Raw genomic sequence first — 18,317 nt, 5'->3', positions numbered from 1 at the left:
GACCAGGCTGGTCTCAAACTCCAGTCCATCTGCTTCTGCCTCCTAAGTGCTGGGATTAAAGGCGTGCCCCACTATCTGGCTAAATCAAATATGGAACACTTGAAATTTGCATGTCATTCTTGCACAGGGGCTGTGCTGATATTCTCTGTATTGTTTAATTTTAGTAGATGTGCTGCCGAAGCGAGTTTGAAGACCTGAGTTGTAGCCTCAGGACCCGTGTGGAAGAAGGAGAGAACCAGCTTCTCTCACCCTCACACACATATGACATGTGCCCCGCCCCACACAGAGTACATAAACATTGGGATAGCCAAAATCTCTGCAATATAAGTGGTTGCTACTTTATTTTTTGAGGTTCTCTGTGTTCTTAAATTAAGAACACTAGTCACATAGTGGACAGTATGCTAGCGGTTTTTTAAATTGTGTGATTGTGAAATTTTGAATTGAATTTTTTGAAATTATTCTAGGGGGAAAGGTTTTTAAACTTTCGTGTGTGAGAAAGACAGACAGGCTGAGTAAAGGCTGCAGCATATGTACACAGGTTAGGAGACGGCTCTTCAGGAATTGAATTTCTCCTGCCTCTCATTTCTGCCCCCATACTTCATACATTAAACTTCTATTTCTACCTCTTATTTTACCCTAAGCATGCTGAGCTTACAGATGCCAGCACATCAGCATGGGCACCAGGATCAAGCTAGGGAATCTGGCTTACATGGCAGACTCTTTACCCCCTGAGTCATCTTGCTAGCCCCAGAATATGTATTTTCACAAAGCAAAAGATAATCAATGACTGTCAGTCTGTCAGCCTGGTGGCAGTGGCACGCGCCTTTAATCCTAGCGCTAGGGAGGCAGAAGCGGGCGGATCTCTGTGAGTTCAAGGCCAGCCTGGTCTACAGAGCAAATTCCAGGACAATCAGGGCTGTAACACAGAGAAACCCTGTCTTGAAAAAAACAAAACAAAAAGCAAATAGCAGAACTCAAAAGTAAGATATGTAATAAATCAAAGCATTTTATTTTTATAAAGGAGACTTTCCATACTGAAATATATTATCAGTGTTAGCTCTCAGAAACAGAGATTGTATCTATAAAACAAAAATGGCTAAGTGTACAAGAAGGAGCTTGGCAAAACTCCTTTGCTGTAAGAAAATTTAGTATGCCATTCTGACTTTGACTGGGCAAATATATTAAGGATCTAGAAACCAAGATTACATAATAACCTGGGGATTTGGTGGATATATCTATCAAAACTTGTATCCCATAGATCAGAAGTCACAAACTTTGTGTGAAGCATCCAATGGTATAAACATTTTAGGGTTTGCAGGTCATATACCCTGTTGCAACTGTGTGCCTCTGCCTTGTGGCCTGAAACAGCTGTGGTAATGCTTAGGCACAAGTGAGCCTGCCCTGATTTCATTCCAGGTTCATTAGAGACACTGAAATCTAAATTCTTGTAATTCTCCACACTCAGAATTATTCTGGGTTTATTTTCAATTACTTAAACATTAAAACAAACAAATAAGAAAACAGCTGTGAAGATTGTTCAGTGGGCCATGCACGTGTGAGACCCTGAGTTCAGGTCCCCAGGACCTTTCTAAAGCTGGATGAAGTGAGCCCTCTAACTTCAGTGCTCCTGTAACTAGATAGGAGGCAGAGGCAGGAGAACCCCGGAAAGCTCATGGGTCAGTTGGCTTCGCATACACAGCAAAGAACAGGAAAAGACCATGTTTCAGGTCTGTCTTAGTTAGGGTTATTAATGCTGTGAAGAGACACCATGACCATAGCAACTCTTATAAAGAAAACATTTAATTATGGTAGCTCACTTACAGTTTCAGAGGATCAGTCCTTTATCATCATGGTGGGTAGCATGGTGGCATGCAGGCAGACATGGTGCTGGAGCTGGAAGTACTACATCTTACAGGCCACAGACACTCAACTGACTGACTGGGCAGTATCCTGAGCACAGGAAACCTCAAAGCCCACCCCCACAACTGCACACATCCTTCATCAAGGCCATCCCACTCCAACAAAGCCACACCGCCTCATAGTGCCACTCCTTGTAAGATTATGGGGGCCAGTTACATTCAAACTACCACAAGGTAGATGATGAGCATTGGCACAGAAGTTGACCTCTGACCTCCCTCACACGCGTAGATGATGATTGACACAGAAGTTGTCCTCTGACCTCCCTCACACGCGTAGATGATGATTGACACAGAAGTTGACCTCTGACCTCCCTCACACGCGTAGATGATGATTGACATAGAAGTTGACCTCTGACCTCCCTCACACGCGTAGATGATGATTGGCACAGAAGTTGTCCTCTGACCTCCCTCACACGCGTAGATGATGATTGACACAGAAGTTGACCTCTGACCTCCCTCACACGCGGAGATGACGATTGACACAGAAGTTGACCTCTGACCTCCCTCACACGTGTGTGCACTCACACGTGCACACTTACACCCATACGCAGACAAAACTGCATTAAGCACAAGCACACACACACAGAGTGAAAACCATTACAGTCTATACAAAAATAGGCAACAGGTAGGAATTAGCCCACAGGCCGCAGTTTAAAGATTCTTGATAAAGACAAAGATCTGGCAGACCTAACAGTCTCTGGATAGGGGCTGAGAACATGACTTGGTAACATTCTCTAGCTAAAGAATTTTACCAGAAAACTCACTCAGTGAGCAGTGTATGCTGTACAAGTGTGAGGATCTGAATTCAGATCTGAAGCACCTACATAAAAAGCTGGGTATAGCAAAAGCATACTCCTATAATCCTACCACTAGGAGGCAGAGGCAAGCAGATCTTTGTGAGTTCGAGACCAGCCTTATCTACAGAGTGAGTTCCAGGACCAACAAGAATACTTATAGGTACAGGCATGCATGCATTTCAAAGAATTCTCTAGTGAGGCCTGGTAGTGCAGGCTCTGTATTCCCAGTTAATAAAAGAGTGAGTCAATGGTTAAAAGCACTGGCTGCTTTTCTGGTTTGATTCCCAGCACCCACATGGTGACTCACAACTGTCTGTAACTCTCTCAGGGGGATCTAACACTGTCTTCTGGCCCCTGTGAACACCAGGAATACACATTTTTGTGCACAGATAAAAATCCAAGGGAAATACTCATGCAGATAAAAATAAATACAGTAAAACTGAAAAAGAAGCAGCAGCTACTGCTTCTGAGTCAGGAGGATCGTGAGCCCAAACCTGCCTGAGCTAGAGGGAATTCAAAGACAGCCTAACAGGACAGTAAGCCCCTGTCTCCAGAGTGGAAAGAGGGCTGGGGATATGTCTCAGTCTCTAGTGTGAGGGTGGGAGAGAGAGGACACCTGACTGTCATCTGTCTGCCTGGGGAGGAAAACTTCCACAGAAAGATTAACACCTTCAGCCAAACATCGTGACACATACCTGTAACCTGAGCACTCAGGAAGCTGAGGCAGGCTTGTAACAAATTAACACTAGCACACTTGTCTACACCCATAGTTCAGCTACTTGGGAGGTTTAAATAGGATCTTTTGAGCCTAGGAGCTCCAGGCCAGCCTGAACAACATAACAAGACCCTGCTTCATATTTTTAAAAATTATGTAATTTTAGGATGCTAAATTTAAGAATATTACATAGACACAACTTTTAGAAAATACAAATTGCCTTAATTGTTCTAGAAGTAGAAAAACACTTTGTTAAAAAACAAACAAACAAAAACAGTAATTTCAAAGAATCAGAATCAATCAAGAGTTCTGTAAGGGTCTGGAGAGCTAGCTCAGAGGTCCCAAGTTCGATTCCTAGCCATCCCCATGGTGGCTCGCAGCTACCTGTAACTCCTGTCCCAGCTGATCCATGCCCTCTTCTGACCTCTGTGGATACTGCATGCACACAGTGCACAGACATACATGCACTGAACAGGAGACCCTGTTTCAGGTCGATGAAGACTGACAGGGAAGTTGTCCTCTGACCTCCATTCATGTATGTGTAGGCAAAGTACCCATACACATAAAACAAATAAATCTCAAAGCTATACCCGCTGGGTCATGTGAGTTCTTAAAACCTCCTTTTTTAAAATTACTATTTTTTCAGTGCTAGTAATTGAACCAAGGGCCTTGCACATGTGGGCAAGTACTTCAACACTGGGTTACAACCAAGGCCCTAGTACTTTTTATTTTGAAATTTGCCACCAGGCTCATAAGTTCTTCAAAACTTTTGTGAAACATATTTAACCATAATTCTACAAAAGAAAAAGGAGTGGGTTGGAGAGATGTCTCAGAGGCTCTTCTGAGTACCACTCTTGCTGGGTGGTGGTGGCGCAAGCCTTTAACCCCAGCACTCGGGAGTCAGAGGCAAGCGGATCTCTGTGAGTTCCAGGCCAGCCTGGTCTACAAGAGCTAGTTCCAGGACAGGCACCAAAGGTACAGAGAAACCCTGTCTCGAAAAAAAAAGTATGTACTACTCTTGCAGAGGACCTGGGTTTTTCACACACACAGTGTATAGACATACATATAGGCAAACAATCATACACATAAAAATTAAACCAATTTTGTTTCTTTATTTTGAGACAGGGTCATCCTGTATAGCCCTGGCTGTCCTAGAACTCACTTTGTAGACCAGGCTGACCTTGAACTCACAGAGATCCACCTGTGCCTCTGGAGTGCTAGGATTAAAGTCATGTACCTGGCCTATTTATTTATTTTTAATATTTTTATTATTTATTTTAAATATGGGGGTGTTTTTCCTGCTGTGTGTGTGTGCTCTACCTTCATGCATTCTCAGAGGCCAGAAGAGGGTATCAGAACTCCTGGAACCACCATGTGGGTGCTGGAATCCTGAACTTCTGAGGTACCTCAATATGAATCTCTGTGAGTTCAAGGCCAGCCTGTTTTAGAAAGATAGTTCCAGGACAGCCAGGGTTACATAGAGAAACCCTGTCTTTAAAAAAAAAAGAAGAAGAAAAAGCCACAGTAAGTAATCAAGAACTAATGGAAAGATCAAAAACACTGATGACAACTTATGCTGGAGAGGTTGTGGGGTAGAGGGAACACTCTTGAATTACTGATGGGAATGCAAGCTAGTACAGCCCCTTGGATGTCGATGTGGTGATTTCTCAGAAAATTAGGAAACAACCTACCTCAAGACCCAGTAATACCACTTTTGGGTATATATTCAAAGGATGCTCAATTGTGCCACAAGGACTACTATCTTCATAGCAGCATTGTTTGTCATAGCCAGAACCTGGAAACAACCTAAATGCCCCTCAACTGAAGAATGGATAAGGAAAATGAGGTATATTTACACAATGGAGTACCGCACAGCAGAAAAAAATAACAACATCTTGAATTTTGCAGGAAAATAAATGGAGCTAGAAAACATTATTTTGAGTGAGGTAACCCAGACACAGAAAGACAATTGTCACATGTACTCACTCATAGGTAGTTTTTAAACATAAAGCAAAGAAAGCCAGCCTACAAACCACAATCCCAGAGAACTTAGACAACAATGAGGACACTAAGAGAGACATACATAGATCTAATCTACATGGGAAGTAGAAAAAGACAAGATCTCCTGAGTAAATTGGGAGCATGGGGACCTTGGGGTAGACCTGAAGGGGGGAGAGGAAAGGGGCAGGGAGGGGAGCAGGGAAAAATGTAGAGCTCAATAAAAATCAATAAAAGAAGAACAAAATGGAGGAGCCATCGAGGTGGCTCAACCAGTAGAAGCACTTGCCACACAAGCCTGATGACTGAGTTTGAGTCCTAGAATCCACATGGTGGAACGGAGGAGAAAGCCACCTCCACAACCTCCATATGTGTACCAATACACATAATAATAATAATAATGTTTTTTAAAGGGAATGGTTCTTTGAAAAATAAATTAAAACCAATCCAGAGCAGTTGTGCATCTCTGTAGTCAGGACTGGGAAGGCTGGAAGAGGAGCACAAATTCAAGCAAGGGGGCAAAAACAGACTGGAGTTAGAATGCTTGGGTGTGATGGCTCACACCTTTGATCCTAGCACTCAAGAGGCAGGAAGCAGGAAAATAACCACAGGTTTGAGGCCAGCCTGGTCTGTCGGCAGCAAACCCCAGGTCAGTCGGGGCTATATGGTAGGACCTTTCGAAAAGAAACAATAGCCAGCAAATACCGGACCAATGAGGACTACGCTGTGAGACCTGTCTCAAGCAAAGCAAAACAAATATATATGGAGCGAGCTTGTGGGAGTCAAAAGTTAAATATGCTGGGCTTGGTGGTGCATACCAGCACTTGTGAGGTAGAGACAGGAGAAAGTCCATCTTCTTTGGCTATATAAATGAGTTTGAAGTCAGCCTTAGATATACGAGACCTTGTCTCCAAAAAAATTGTTGAATTATATTTTTTAAATGAGGAGTCTCTAGGAACTGGACAGATGGTTCGGTTGGTAAGATGCTTACTGCACAAGCCTGAGGACCTGAGTTCAGATCCCCAGCACCCATGTAAAGCCTGGCATTGGTGATGTGTGTCTGTACTCCCAGGGGTGGAAAAGCAGGCAGATGTCTGGAGCTCACTGACTAGTGAGCCTACCCCTTGTCAGTGAACCCTACATTCAGACAAAAATCTGTCTGAAAAAATAAGCTGGGACTGGCAAGATGGCTCGGGGGGTAAAAGTACTTGCCTGACCACTGGGTCTCATCCCTGGTGCTCATGTGAGGTGGACAGACAGATTGCCATGTGTGTGCCATGGCACATGTGCACTCGTACTCTGAAATATGATAATAATAAAAAAATGAGAAATTTGAGAGCATTCAGTGAAGGCACCCAACGTCAGCCTTCAGACTCCACATGCACGCCTGTTCACATGTACTCCATGTCCACACAAATCAATCCACACACCAAAAAGTATAGTACATCTTCAATGGTGGACATGCTGGCAGCACACTGATGATCCCAGTATTTGGGAGAATGAAGCCAAAGGATTACAAACTCAAGGCCAGTGTAGGATATACAACAAGACCTTGTCCCCCAAAATAAACAAGGCATGGTAGTGCTCGCCTTTAAACCCAGCCTTTGAGGCAGAGACAAGTGGATCTCTGTGAGTTTGAGACCAGCCTGGTCTACGTATTGAATTACAAAATATCCAAGGCTATCCAGTAAGACCCTGTCACAAAGAAAAATAATTTAACAAAAATGAAGAGCTTCTGGATAACTGAACACGTAGCGTCTCTGGGTAGTGGGTACCCAGAGAGAGCCGATGTGTGGATCTCCTTCCCCCATTATATCTTCCCTTTATTTATGACTTTTGTTACATGCTCTTTGTAGAAACCAGTAAACATGGTTAGCAGAGTCTGTGATGAATTGCTAAGAAAATACCATAGGCTTTGCTCTCTTCAGTGACAGCACATTTGAGGGCCACCCCCACAGTTAGAAATCAGAAAGCAGGCTCACTAGGCCCCGCTTATCACAGCCCCCAGGAACCAAGCTGACTACTGCATGATTGGTGCAGACCCCGGAAGAGGAATACAGTGAGCATGATGCCTGCCAAAAACAAAACAAAACCAATTAAAAAAAAACAAGGAAAGATGTACAACATTTATTTCTAAGTGGAAAAAGAAGTGTAGTATTCAGAGTATGATCGTATTCTGTGAAATAAAAATGCGTATCTGTTAATGGCCAGTGAGATGGCTCATCTGGTAAAGGAGCAAGCTCCTGATGAGCCTGATGACCTGAGCTTGATCCCAAGGTTCCCCATGATAGAAGGAAGAACCGACTCCCCAAAGTTGTTCTTTGACCTCCACACCTGGGCCATCACACTTACACACATAGATAATGAAACAGGTAAGTGCAATAAGAAAAAGATTAATTAAATGTATGCCCAATTTGTTACTTGAGGGCTCAGGCCCTCATGCTTCTGTAGCAAATAGTTCCCCAACTAAGCCATCTCCTCAGGCCCTAGAAGCTGCTTTTTTTTTTTAATATTTAACTTAAGGGAAGCTGTAGAGATGGCTCAGTGGTTAGGAACACTGGCTGCTCTTTCAAAGGACCTGGATTCAATTCCCAGCAACCACATGGCAGCTCACAACAGTCTATAACTCCATTTCCAGGGGATCTGATACCTTCTAGCCTTAAGGGCATTACATGCATACATGCAAGCAAAACATCTCTAGACATAAAATAAAATAATAGTATTTAACTGGAAATAAATTTTTGAGGCAGAGTCCCTCATAGCCCAGGCTGGCCTGAAACTCATTTGCATAGCTGAGGGAGACCTTGAGCTCCTGCCTGCACTTCCCAAGTGCTGGGATGCACTACCGTGCCTAGCAGAATTTAACCTGTGTCTGTCATGCATTCTGTATATTTTTGTTTTGTTCTGAGTGTATACACTGTCAGAGATCAAACATGGGGCCTTGTGCTTGCCTAGCAACTGAGCTACACCCACAGCCTCTTGATGAAACCTTTATAAATGCACACGAGAAAGCACATTGTCATGATAAAAACACCTCCAGTCTATACAAGTAAAACTGAGATGCCACCTTGCCTGTAAGATTGGCAGTCATTTTGTTGATGTCCTGATTAGTTTTTGTTAACTCTGTGCAAACCACGATATATCTTGGAAGAAGGAATCTTAATTGAGAAAATGCCTCCAGAAGATTGGCCTGTAGGCAAGTCTGATTAGTGATTGATGTAGGAGGGCACAGACCACTGTGGGTGGTCCACTCTCGGGCAGGTGATCAGCAGTATGTATAAAACCAGGCTGAGCAAACCAGGAAGCAGCATTCCTTTATGGCTCCCACTTCAGTTCCTGACTCCAGGTTCCTGCCTTGAGTTCCTGCCCTGACTTCCCCTAGTGAAGGCATGTCACCTGAGAGTTGTAGGAGGAAATAAACCCTTCCCTCCCCAGGTAATTTTTGGTCACGGTATTTTATCTCAACAATAGAAGCCCTAAGATAGTTGGTTTGTGATATGGGATGTACTTCTGTATATGTGTTGCTTTCGTTGGTTCATGAATAAAGGTGTTTTAGCCAATGGCTTAGCAGAGTAAAACCAGCAAGAAATCCGAACAGAGATACAGAGAGAAAGAAAGTGGAGTCAGGGAGACGCCATGTGGCTGCTGAAGGAAAGAGACACCAGAACCTTACCAGTAGGCAACAGCCTCATGGTGATACATAAATTAATAGAAATGGGTTAATTTAAGATGTAAGAGCTAGCTAGGAATACGCCTAAGCTATTGGCCAAACGATGTTGTAATTAATATAGTTTCTGAGTGATTATTCAGGTCTCGATGGCCAGGAAATGAACAAGCAGTCTCCATTTACAGGTTTGCTTTTTAATTACATTTTTAATGCATTTTAGAGCAGGGCATTTTTTAATAGCCATGGTATATTATGTGAAAAGAAATAACTTACAAATCATCATATGCCATCATCACAAATTATGTTAAAAATTCCATACAGCAGGTATGATGCCCCATACCTACAATCTCAACACTTATGAGCCTAAGCAGGAGAATGGTGAGCTCAAGGCCAGCTTGGGCTATCTAGCAAGATTCTGTCCAAATTATAATAATAGTAATAATTCCATACATAGAACTAGAAGGGCCACTCACTGCAAAGACAATACATCAAAACATTGGACTTGCCTAATTGGGTTTTGGATGGCAGTCCTTGTCTCTGTATTTTCAGTTTCTAATTTTTACATAACTACCATGTATTCTTTTGTAGTTTTAATTAGTTTTTTTATAATAGAAACGATCTAAGTGCTAAGAATATTTCCATAGGAGTATTTTTAAGGCACTCGGTACACACTGCAAATTTGCTTCCAGGTGAGTCGTACCAGTTACCAGCCACCAGCAGTGCTCGCTCTCGTTTTCTTACTGTCTGCTCCTAGTTCTAATCTCGTTATATCCCTTCTTATTGTTTCTTTGGGGTTCCAACACCTCCCAGTTTAGTGTTCTCATTGAATTTCATTAGCAGCTGTTTCATTAGTGCCACAGAAGAAGGATTAAAGTGTTAACTAGGATAGACTTTGACAAAAACCTATAAAAATGTATGTTATCTTCGCATAAATTCTTTTTAATCAAAGTTCCTCAAAAACCTCTCTCCCATCTCAAGGGACAGGTCTGGCCACTGATGATATTCTTGGTATGGGGGTGTTTCTGTCCCTGTGAGAAGGGCACATCTGTGTTGCATCTGGATCTGTGTTTTCACAAGCCTTGATGAGGATTTGTGTGGTCTTGAATCAGCTAACTGCCCTTTGGTTTACTTCAGTTTGACCCGATCACCTCCACACGCTTCTCATTTGCAGACTATTTATCAGGGTAGCTGTGTCCTAGAAGTACCAATGAGTCTTGCTGTTGTTTTTCTTTTACTTAAATCCCATTTGAAACGTACCAGAGACACTTTGAAATCCAAGGTACACTTTTGCTAAAGAATCACTCACACTTATTTTTATATCCAAAATGTCACCCATTAAATTTGGTTGATAACGTGCGTAGATACCCCCTCTTCCTATTATCTCCACTAATAGATGACTAATGCAAAAAATTGAGTAAGTTTTCAAAATCAATACTCAATTTTTTAGAAATAATTAGAGAGACATTCAACTCTGACACGGGCACCCCACTCAGTTCCTGAGCCTGCTTCTGCGGGAGGAGACCCTATAAATAACTCACGATGCTGACATTACTCACTGTGTTGCAATCATTCTTTTCGGAGGAAATTTTAGCAACTGTTCTAATACAGACTGCCAGTTATCTGTAGTTGAGAATGCAAGTCAACTTTTAATTATGCAGACGCTGATTATTCAGACGACAAATTGTTCGTGCCCTGTTCTGCTCCTTCCTGCTGCCTACCTTCTAGCATTTTCACTGCTCATTAGCACATATTCCAGAAGGTAGGCTTCGGGAGCCAGGAGAGGGGCGCAGATCAGCTAAACACTTAGGAAAAGCTCTGATGAAAGATTTTAAATGCAGTTTGTAGAACTGTTGACTAAAATTGAGTCATTTGGATTCCCTGTGAATTGTATTTACATGTCCTATGCTTGTCCCCCATAGCAACAGATAATAGAATTGTCTGCAGAGAAACAACATAATTTTTCTATTTAATTTTCCCCTTGTAAAACATGTTCACATGATGGTTCGTGGTGTTTCCTTTGCTCATTACATTTGTATCCAGACTAGTTACTTCTCTGATAAACGACTAGTTGAGATTCCTGGCACGTGTACAGCGACACCAGTAATCTGATGGTTTCCCAGTTTTTTAGGAAACTGCTTCCCTTAAAGTATCAGTGTTTTTCACATTTCAACCAGTTTGTTGGAAATATGATTTTCCTCCTGCTTAAACTGAGGCTGTGATCTTAATTTAAGCCTTTTAGGTAGCCAACATTACACGTATCATACCTATTTCTGGCATATGTTTGGCTATTACGGAAACCACGGTAGGTGTGCAGTCCCTCTAGAAGCCTCTGGTTAAGTGAAATGTTCCGTGTGTGATGAGACTTGAGTGGGAATGGGGTTTGTTTGCCCTAGGACTGTTGTGTTACTCAGGAGTTTCCTGCCTCCTCTACTCCATCCCTGTCTTTCTTGCCATTATCAGAAAACCCTGCCATATATTCCCACATCTTAGTTCTCTACTTCTGAACTTCTCTGGCATGAGAAACTGCATCATTAAGTCAACTGGCATTTTGTTTGAAGAGCATGTAGGCTGTCAGAGTTTTGATCTTGCATGTCGCCCCCGGTCCTTTTGCTAAAGCCTTGACCACCGTTAACTTGTGGGCGGTAGGGAATAGTGGAAGGAAACCTCCTCAACGCCTCTTTTGTTGCTTGTTTTGGTTGGGTTTTGGTTTTGATTATGTTTTGTTTGAGCCAGGATCAGTTATATGGCCCAGGCTGATCCTCCCATCCTAGCTGCTCAAATGCTAGAATTACAAGCTTTCATCGGTCAGTTTACCTTTCCTTTGCTTTTTTAAAAGTGATTTTGTCATAGCAACAAAAACCCAACGTGAGCATAGCTATGCACATGAGTATGAAAAACTGACGCAGACCAGCATCACTGCCTAGAGGCCCTTTCTCTTCCTTTCATCTTTGCAGTGCTGTGAACTGGTTGAGTGTACCACAAAAAGCTTGTCTGGGACGTAAGTCTGCCTTCAGTAAAACAAGTACAGACAGTTTGCTTACGTGAGACTGCAGAGCAGTCGCCAAAAAGATTAGACAAAGGGCAGGTGGAGGAGGCGGAGCGAGTATATAAAGTATGCTACACTAACTAGGACAGTTATTCCAATAACCAACCAGAGCCAGTTAAACAAGAGCAACCGGACTTTAGAAATCATGGGGAGATAATCTCAGGGATACTATGATTCTGCGCCCTTTGAACATTATGAAATGCTAGAAAGTGCCATACTGATAATCCCTTTTTGATTCTTTTTAATAAATTCCAATATTGGATATTTTGAGTGTCATACAGGCATAACGATTAGACCCCAGTGGACTTTTCGTGTACTCATTCATTTTGCTTCCTGGGGACCAGAGTTTGCTGTGAGTCATGTTCCATCTGATTTATATTGGATCCGGCTGCAGAGCCATGACTCAGATGGGCTTCAGGCCCAGCTGCTCAGTTCATCTTCTGAGAATAGCTGTAAGGACTGGACAAACATCCTGATGCATATTTCCTTCTTCTTGTGCGTTGTCAGGGTCTGAAGAGAGCATCGTGACCAACAGCAGGCAGGTCCGCCTTGCCACAGGCATCTTTCCTGTCGTCAGCCTCCTGAACCACTCCTGCAGCCCCAACACGAGTGTGTCCTTCACTGGCACTGTCGCCACCATCCGGGCAGCACAGCACATCAGAAAGGGACAAGAGATTGTGCACTGCTATGGTGAGCCAGCCTTCCTTTCTTTCCACCGCCCTGCCCTGCCCCACCTGAAAAGGATAGGTGGACAGGAGTGAGCAGGCCCAGGGCTGGTGCCTCCACTCCCCAATGTGGTGGTCTGAGCCAGAACCCCAGCCCAGCTTCCTGACTTCCATCATATGAGGAATATCCCAGCCCTCTGTTGAGTAGGCTTTGACTCTCTGGGTGTGAGTGGTAACTGTGGGTGATCTCTCTCCAGGGCCACATCAGAGCCGCATGGGTGTTGCTGAGAGGCAGCAGAAGCTGAGGTCACAGTACTTCTTTGACTGTAGCTGTCCAGCCTGTCACACTGAGACACTCAGAGTGGCTGTAGAGCCCAGGTGGGAAGCCTTCTGCTGCAACGCATGCAGCGCACTCATGCAGGTAAACCTCTGCTGTTCCCAGGGATAAGCGCTCCAGCCCGAAGGAGTCACGAGGGCAAACGACCGGGGGTTTCTAGAGAGCACTGGTATCACTTCATTTTAGGAAGTCGTCCAAACATGCTGCCCGACCCGGCGAACACACAGGGTCAGGTTGGACTTAGTAACGCTTTCCTTACAAATGACACAAAGGCTTAACTTTGACCCTAGGGGAGAAAAAAAAAAACTAGAAATTTACTTGCTCAAATAAATCATTAAAAGTTCTGTGTCAGACCTGGTACTTGGCTCATGCCTGTAACCCCAGCACCCAGAAGACTGAGGCAAAAGAATCTCAAGTCTGAGGCCAATCTCAAGTGAGACCCCATCTAATAAAATAACATTCCAGAGCACTGTTTCCGGTACAGCTTAATCTACGGGCTCAGGTAACATCGCCAACACCCAGATTTTCAGTCTTCCTAACCCTGTTCCCTCTGCTGGCCTCATTAGACATACTCTCTCCCATGGTGACAAGATGGTTGCCACCACCTCAGCCTCCTTGTCCACCCAGCCCAATAAGATGAAAACATGTCCCAGTCCAAAATCAGTCTGAGTGGAAGTCTTATTGTGTATTATCAATGCAGAAACTGTGGGACAAATCAGACCCAGATAGTTTTCCTTCAGCCGTTTGACCCAGAGGAAGGAACCACATCTGAACCCCTCAGCCAACGGCATTGACCTTGGGAGAATAGGGCAGATCGTTAGAGAAATTGGGTGGCTAGTGCCAGATAATGGCATAGACATTGGAGTCTTCAACATTTATGCCCAGATAAAAAATATCTCTACTTCCAGAGAATGGCCTTCTTGTTAGGAATACTGTAAATGGAATTAATTGTATTGAGAAGCTACAATTGTAAACCCAAGGGTTAAATATGAAGCCTTACCTAGCACTTTTTAAAAAAGATTTATTTATTATGTATACAGCATTCAGCCTGCATACAAAGGGTGCTAGGGCTATACACACCAGAAGGGAGCACCAGATCTCATCATAGACAGTTGTGAGCCACCATGTGGGTGCTGGGAATTGAACTCAGGACCTCTGGAAGAGCAGCCAGTGCTCTCAACCTCTGAGCCATCTCTCCAGCCCACAATTTTTCTTCTGTTTGTTTTTTAGGCAGAATCTCACTGTGTAGCCTTGGCTGGCCTAGAATTTATAGAGATCCATCTGCCTCCCAAGTGCTGGGATTAAAACTGTGCACCACCATGCTGGGCCCTAGCACCCTTTAGAATAACTCTCCCTCACTCTTGCTCTTTTGAGACGGGGTTTCATTGTGTATCCCCAATGTCTTGGGGTTACTATTGATGTGAAGAGACACCATGACCTTGGCAGCTCTTAGAAAACATTTAATTGGGATGACTTGCCTAGTTTTCAGAGGTCATCGTGGTGGGGAGCATGGTGGCCTGCAGGCAGATGTGCTGGAGCTAAGAGCCCTATGACTTGACTCAGAGGCAACAGGAAGTTGACTGTCACACTAAGTAAAGTTTGAGAAAAGAGACTTCAAAGTCTGCCCCCTGGTGACACACTTCCTCCAACAAAGTCACTTGCTTTGGTTAGGAAGCTCCTAACCACTTCCTTTGGGGGCCATTTTCTTTCAAACCACCACACCCAACTAGCCTAGAATTCACTTCAAAGCCCAGGAAGACCTCAAACTTGAGATCCACCTGCTCCAACTTCCCAAGTACTGAGATTTTTACAGGCCTGCAGAACTGCATCTGACTTTCTTCCTCAGTAAATGATTGGTTGAGGACTTGAATCCAATAGATTCTTTCTAAAAATTATTTTTGTTTTATGTGCATTGGTGTTTTACCTGCATGCATGTCTCTGTGAAGGTGTCAGATTCCCTGGAAATAGAGTTACAGACATTTGTTAGCTGCCATGTGGGTGTTGAGAATTGAATCCAGCTCCTCTGGAAGAACAGCCAGTGCCCTTAGCTGCTGAACCATCTCTCCAGCTCTTCCAATAAATGTTTCTATCCTCTGAGCCATATCTCTCTTCTTTCTACTGCTTCTTCCTCTCCTCCTTCCCCTTGCAAGGGTGGTCTAGAACTCATGAATTCATGACATAGTCCGGGCTGGCCTCAAACTTGTCATCTTCTATCTCTAGTCCCAAGTGCCACTATTACAGTAATAGTGCCACCATGTCCAGCCTTCTATATTGGTTTTCTTATGGCTTTTTTTTAAAAAATATTTATTTATTTATTATGTATACAATATTGTGTGTATGTCTGCAGGCCAGAAGAGGGCACCAGACATCATTACAGATGGTTGTGAGCCACCATGTGGTTGCTGGGAATTGAACTCAGGGCCTTTGGAAGAGCAGGCAATGCTCTTAACCACTGAGCCATCTCTCCAGCCCCCTTCTTATGGCTTTTTTAAACACCCAATATACTTATGTCCATCATCTAAAGGCCTTTTCCCAAAAAGAGAAGAGGGACTGCCGAGGTGGATCGTTTCTTTTTCTTTTTTTTTTTCTTTTTTTTTTTTTTTTGGTTTTTCGAGACAGGGTTTCTCTGTGGTTTTGGAGCCTGTCCTGGAACTAGCTCTTGTAGACCAGGCTGGTCTCGAACTCACAGAGATCCGCCTGCCTCTGCCTCCCAAGTGCTGGGATTAAAGGCATGCGCCACAACCACCCGGCAAGGTGGGTCGTTTCTGTCCAAAAATTAAACCTCGGAGTGGGATCAGCTCCTGCTTTCACTAGAATTGCTGCTGGACCAAATTCACTCAGGCCTTGTTGGCAATGTGTTATTGCAGGAGTCTCTTTTCCCCATCAGGTCAGAGACCCTGTAGCTCAAGTCCATGCGACATGCAGTGCTGACAACTGTCGTGACATAGGAATAACGATAGAACTGGGTTTCCACAGGGAAACGATGTGCTGAGCTGCAGCAACGAATCTTGCAGAGAATCTGTCAGCAGGGCCCACCTGGCCTCCCGCCTCCAGGACCTTCAGCAGCAGGTGTGTGAGGCCCAGAAGCTTCTCAGAAATGGGAAACTAGGTGAGACTGGCTCCTGCTGGCTCTCCAGCCCCGCCCCTTTGGTTTATTCTGCTATCACCTTGCTCTCAGAGTCCTCAGTAAATGATTTTGAGGACTGGAATTTCATTATCCCGGCACCAGCCACAAGGTGGCTATATAGGCCAGTGAGACCAAACCCTACAGCCGTCTGGCGTCCTTGAAAGAGTACTGGGTGGTTTAAGCTGTGTCTTCTGTGTCTGATAGTTCTATCTAGTAGCTCGAGCACCAGAAAGACTTTCCGACTTCCATGAGCTTTGTGTGTCTCCAGAAGTCCCATGTCATTTATCCTAACTCTGAACCTGACGACTGACCGCTTGGGAAGTTTGTTCTGCCCTCAGAAGCAGTGGATCCTGCTCTGGGCTGGTGCTATAGCTCGGGGGCAGAGCTTACATAGCTAGCCCCAGCACTGAGAGAGGGAGCAAGGAAAGAAAGGGCTTTGTGAAACTTACTATTAGACTCTGACATGGTAGGGCTCTGTTTCACCTGTTTGAACTTACATTGTGAAGTTGACCTTTAGCCTAGAGTCAAGGGAAGTAAGCACTACAGGTGGGCTGTGGAGTTGGCTGTGCTGGAAAACGGGTGTTAGGAGCCCAGGGTAAATGGGGGGCTCATCTAGCACTTTTCTACTGAAAAAGAAAACATAAGAGACAACAGCTCTCTGGAATGCTGGACTGTTGACTGAGGGAAACAGGGGGCATTTCCACACTGGCCCAGCCAATGGAGAATTGCAGCCCGGGCTCTCGTGTCTGGATCTGTCTGTTGTGAGGTGCTTTTCCTTTGACTCAGTAGAGCAAGCTGTCCAGCAGTTGTTGGGGTGCCGGGAGGCTGCCGAGAGCTTCTTGTCCGCAGAGCACACCATGGTGGGGGAGATTGAAGATGGGCTGGCGCAGGCGCATGCTGCCTTAGGTATGCTGTGGTCTTCCTTCCCTGCCTGGTGTTCAGCTGTGGCCCTTGCCTTGTCTGTTTGGCTCTCCCTTCCTTTCTGTTTCCCTCACCCTGAGAGCCTTGGGTGGATGGCGGTTCTTTCTGGAATGAGACTGTTCTCCCAGGAGACTGGTGGAAGTCTGCTGCCCACATACAGAAGAGTGTCCGTGTGGTTGAAGCTCGCCATGGGCCATCCAGTGTTGAAATCGGCCATGAACTCTTCAAGCTGGCCCAAGTCCTATTCAACGGGTAGGTCTTTCCTCTTCCTAGCCCTTGGCCAGGGCACGTACTGTTCTGTGTTTTACTAGGCACTTCTGTGGATGACTTCTGCGGTGCTTTTAAGCATGTTGAAACCCTTCTATTTCCTCTTTAGGACAAATCTTTGCCCTCTGCTTCACTTTAAGCTTTGAATTTCCTCCTGAGAGCTGTGCAAAAAGCTCTCAGGTCTGAACTGAGTTTCCCAGGGAGGGCTTCCAGGCAGCCCCACCCGCCCTCCAGCATTCCTCTGGGCCCACTCACACCTCCCTTGGCTGCTCCTTCCAGCACTCTCAGCTCCAGGGCTCTGCCTTTCCCCTGCTTTGCATCCTCTTCCTTTTAAAGCAGTTGTTTTGAAGCAGAAGGAACTCTGCCTGCGGATGCCCTGGCCAGTGTCTGGAGACAACTGTAATCCTTGAGAACTGAAGGAGGACACTGCCAGCGTCCGGTGGGGAGAGGCTGACCCTGCACAGGCAGCTCCACGCTGCAGCACCCAAGACAGTTACCTCAGGGTTGAGAAGCCCTGCTTTGCTTTAAAGGTTAAAAAAGGAAGCCAAAGGAATGTTGGTAGCACACTTGCCTAGCATACACAAGGCCCTGGGTGCCATTCTTGGCACTGCACACACATGCATGCTCACACACACACAAAAACACACACACAAAAGACAAGAGCAGAGTTGATGAGCTGGTCCTTCACCCAATTTTGCCCCTGAGATCCCCTGAAGTGAAGTATGTCCCCAGTTGTGTTTCTGTGTGGCCAGCCTACCTCCAGCCTTGATTAAATTCAGTAGTGTACGTTGCTAAAGGAAAGGGTCTGAAGCTCAGACCTGATACCGACATGGAAACAGCATATGTGCTCAGAGAGAA

At 44.7% G+C, this 18,317-nt stretch overlaps 1 protein-coding gene and 1 non-coding gene across 7 annotated transcripts in view; one reads left to right on the top strand and one right to left on the bottom strand.

The window, feature by feature from the left end:
• Positions 1 to 18,317, top strand: part of Smyd4 (SET and MYND domain containing 4) — a 54,926-nt gene that overhangs the window by 35,486 nt on the left and 1,123 nt on the right. For 3 of the 6 annotated variants that reach the window (XM_075991672.1, XM_075991674.1, XM_075991675.1), the window contains 5 exons: positions 12,650 to 12,832; positions 13,065 to 13,228; positions 16,121 to 16,253; positions 17,061 to 17,177; positions 17,321 to 17,444. In XM_075991672.1, coding sequence (XP_075847787.1) covers positions 12,650 to 12,832; positions 13,065 to 13,228; positions 16,121 to 16,253; positions 17,061 to 17,177; positions 17,321 to 17,444 — 721 coding nt within the window. Of the gene's footprint in view, positions 1 to 12,649; positions 12,833 to 13,064; positions 13,229 to 16,120; positions 16,254 to 17,057; positions 17,178 to 17,320; positions 17,445 to 18,317 lie in introns of all 6 variants that reach the window. The other 3 variants (XM_075991671.1, XM_075991673.1, XR_012912340.1) reach the window with 2 other exon arrangements.
• On the bottom strand, positions 82 to 184 carry LOC142832014 (U6 spliceosomal RNA). Its single transcript, XR_012907113.1, has one exon. It is a non-coding gene; the product is annotated as a U6 spliceosomal RNA (small nuclear RNA).

The sequence above is a fragment of the Microtus pennsylvanicus genome, chromosome 11 (genome assembly GCF_037038515.1).
Source record: "Microtus pennsylvanicus isolate mMicPen1 chromosome 11, mMicPen1.hap1, whole genome shotgun sequence".
Taxonomy (NCBI): Eukaryota; Metazoa; Chordata; class Mammalia; order Rodentia; family Cricetidae; genus Microtus; species Microtus pennsylvanicus.
The sequence above is the reverse complement of the archived record's forward strand: the minus strand, read 5'-3'. Positions and strand labels throughout refer to the sequence as shown.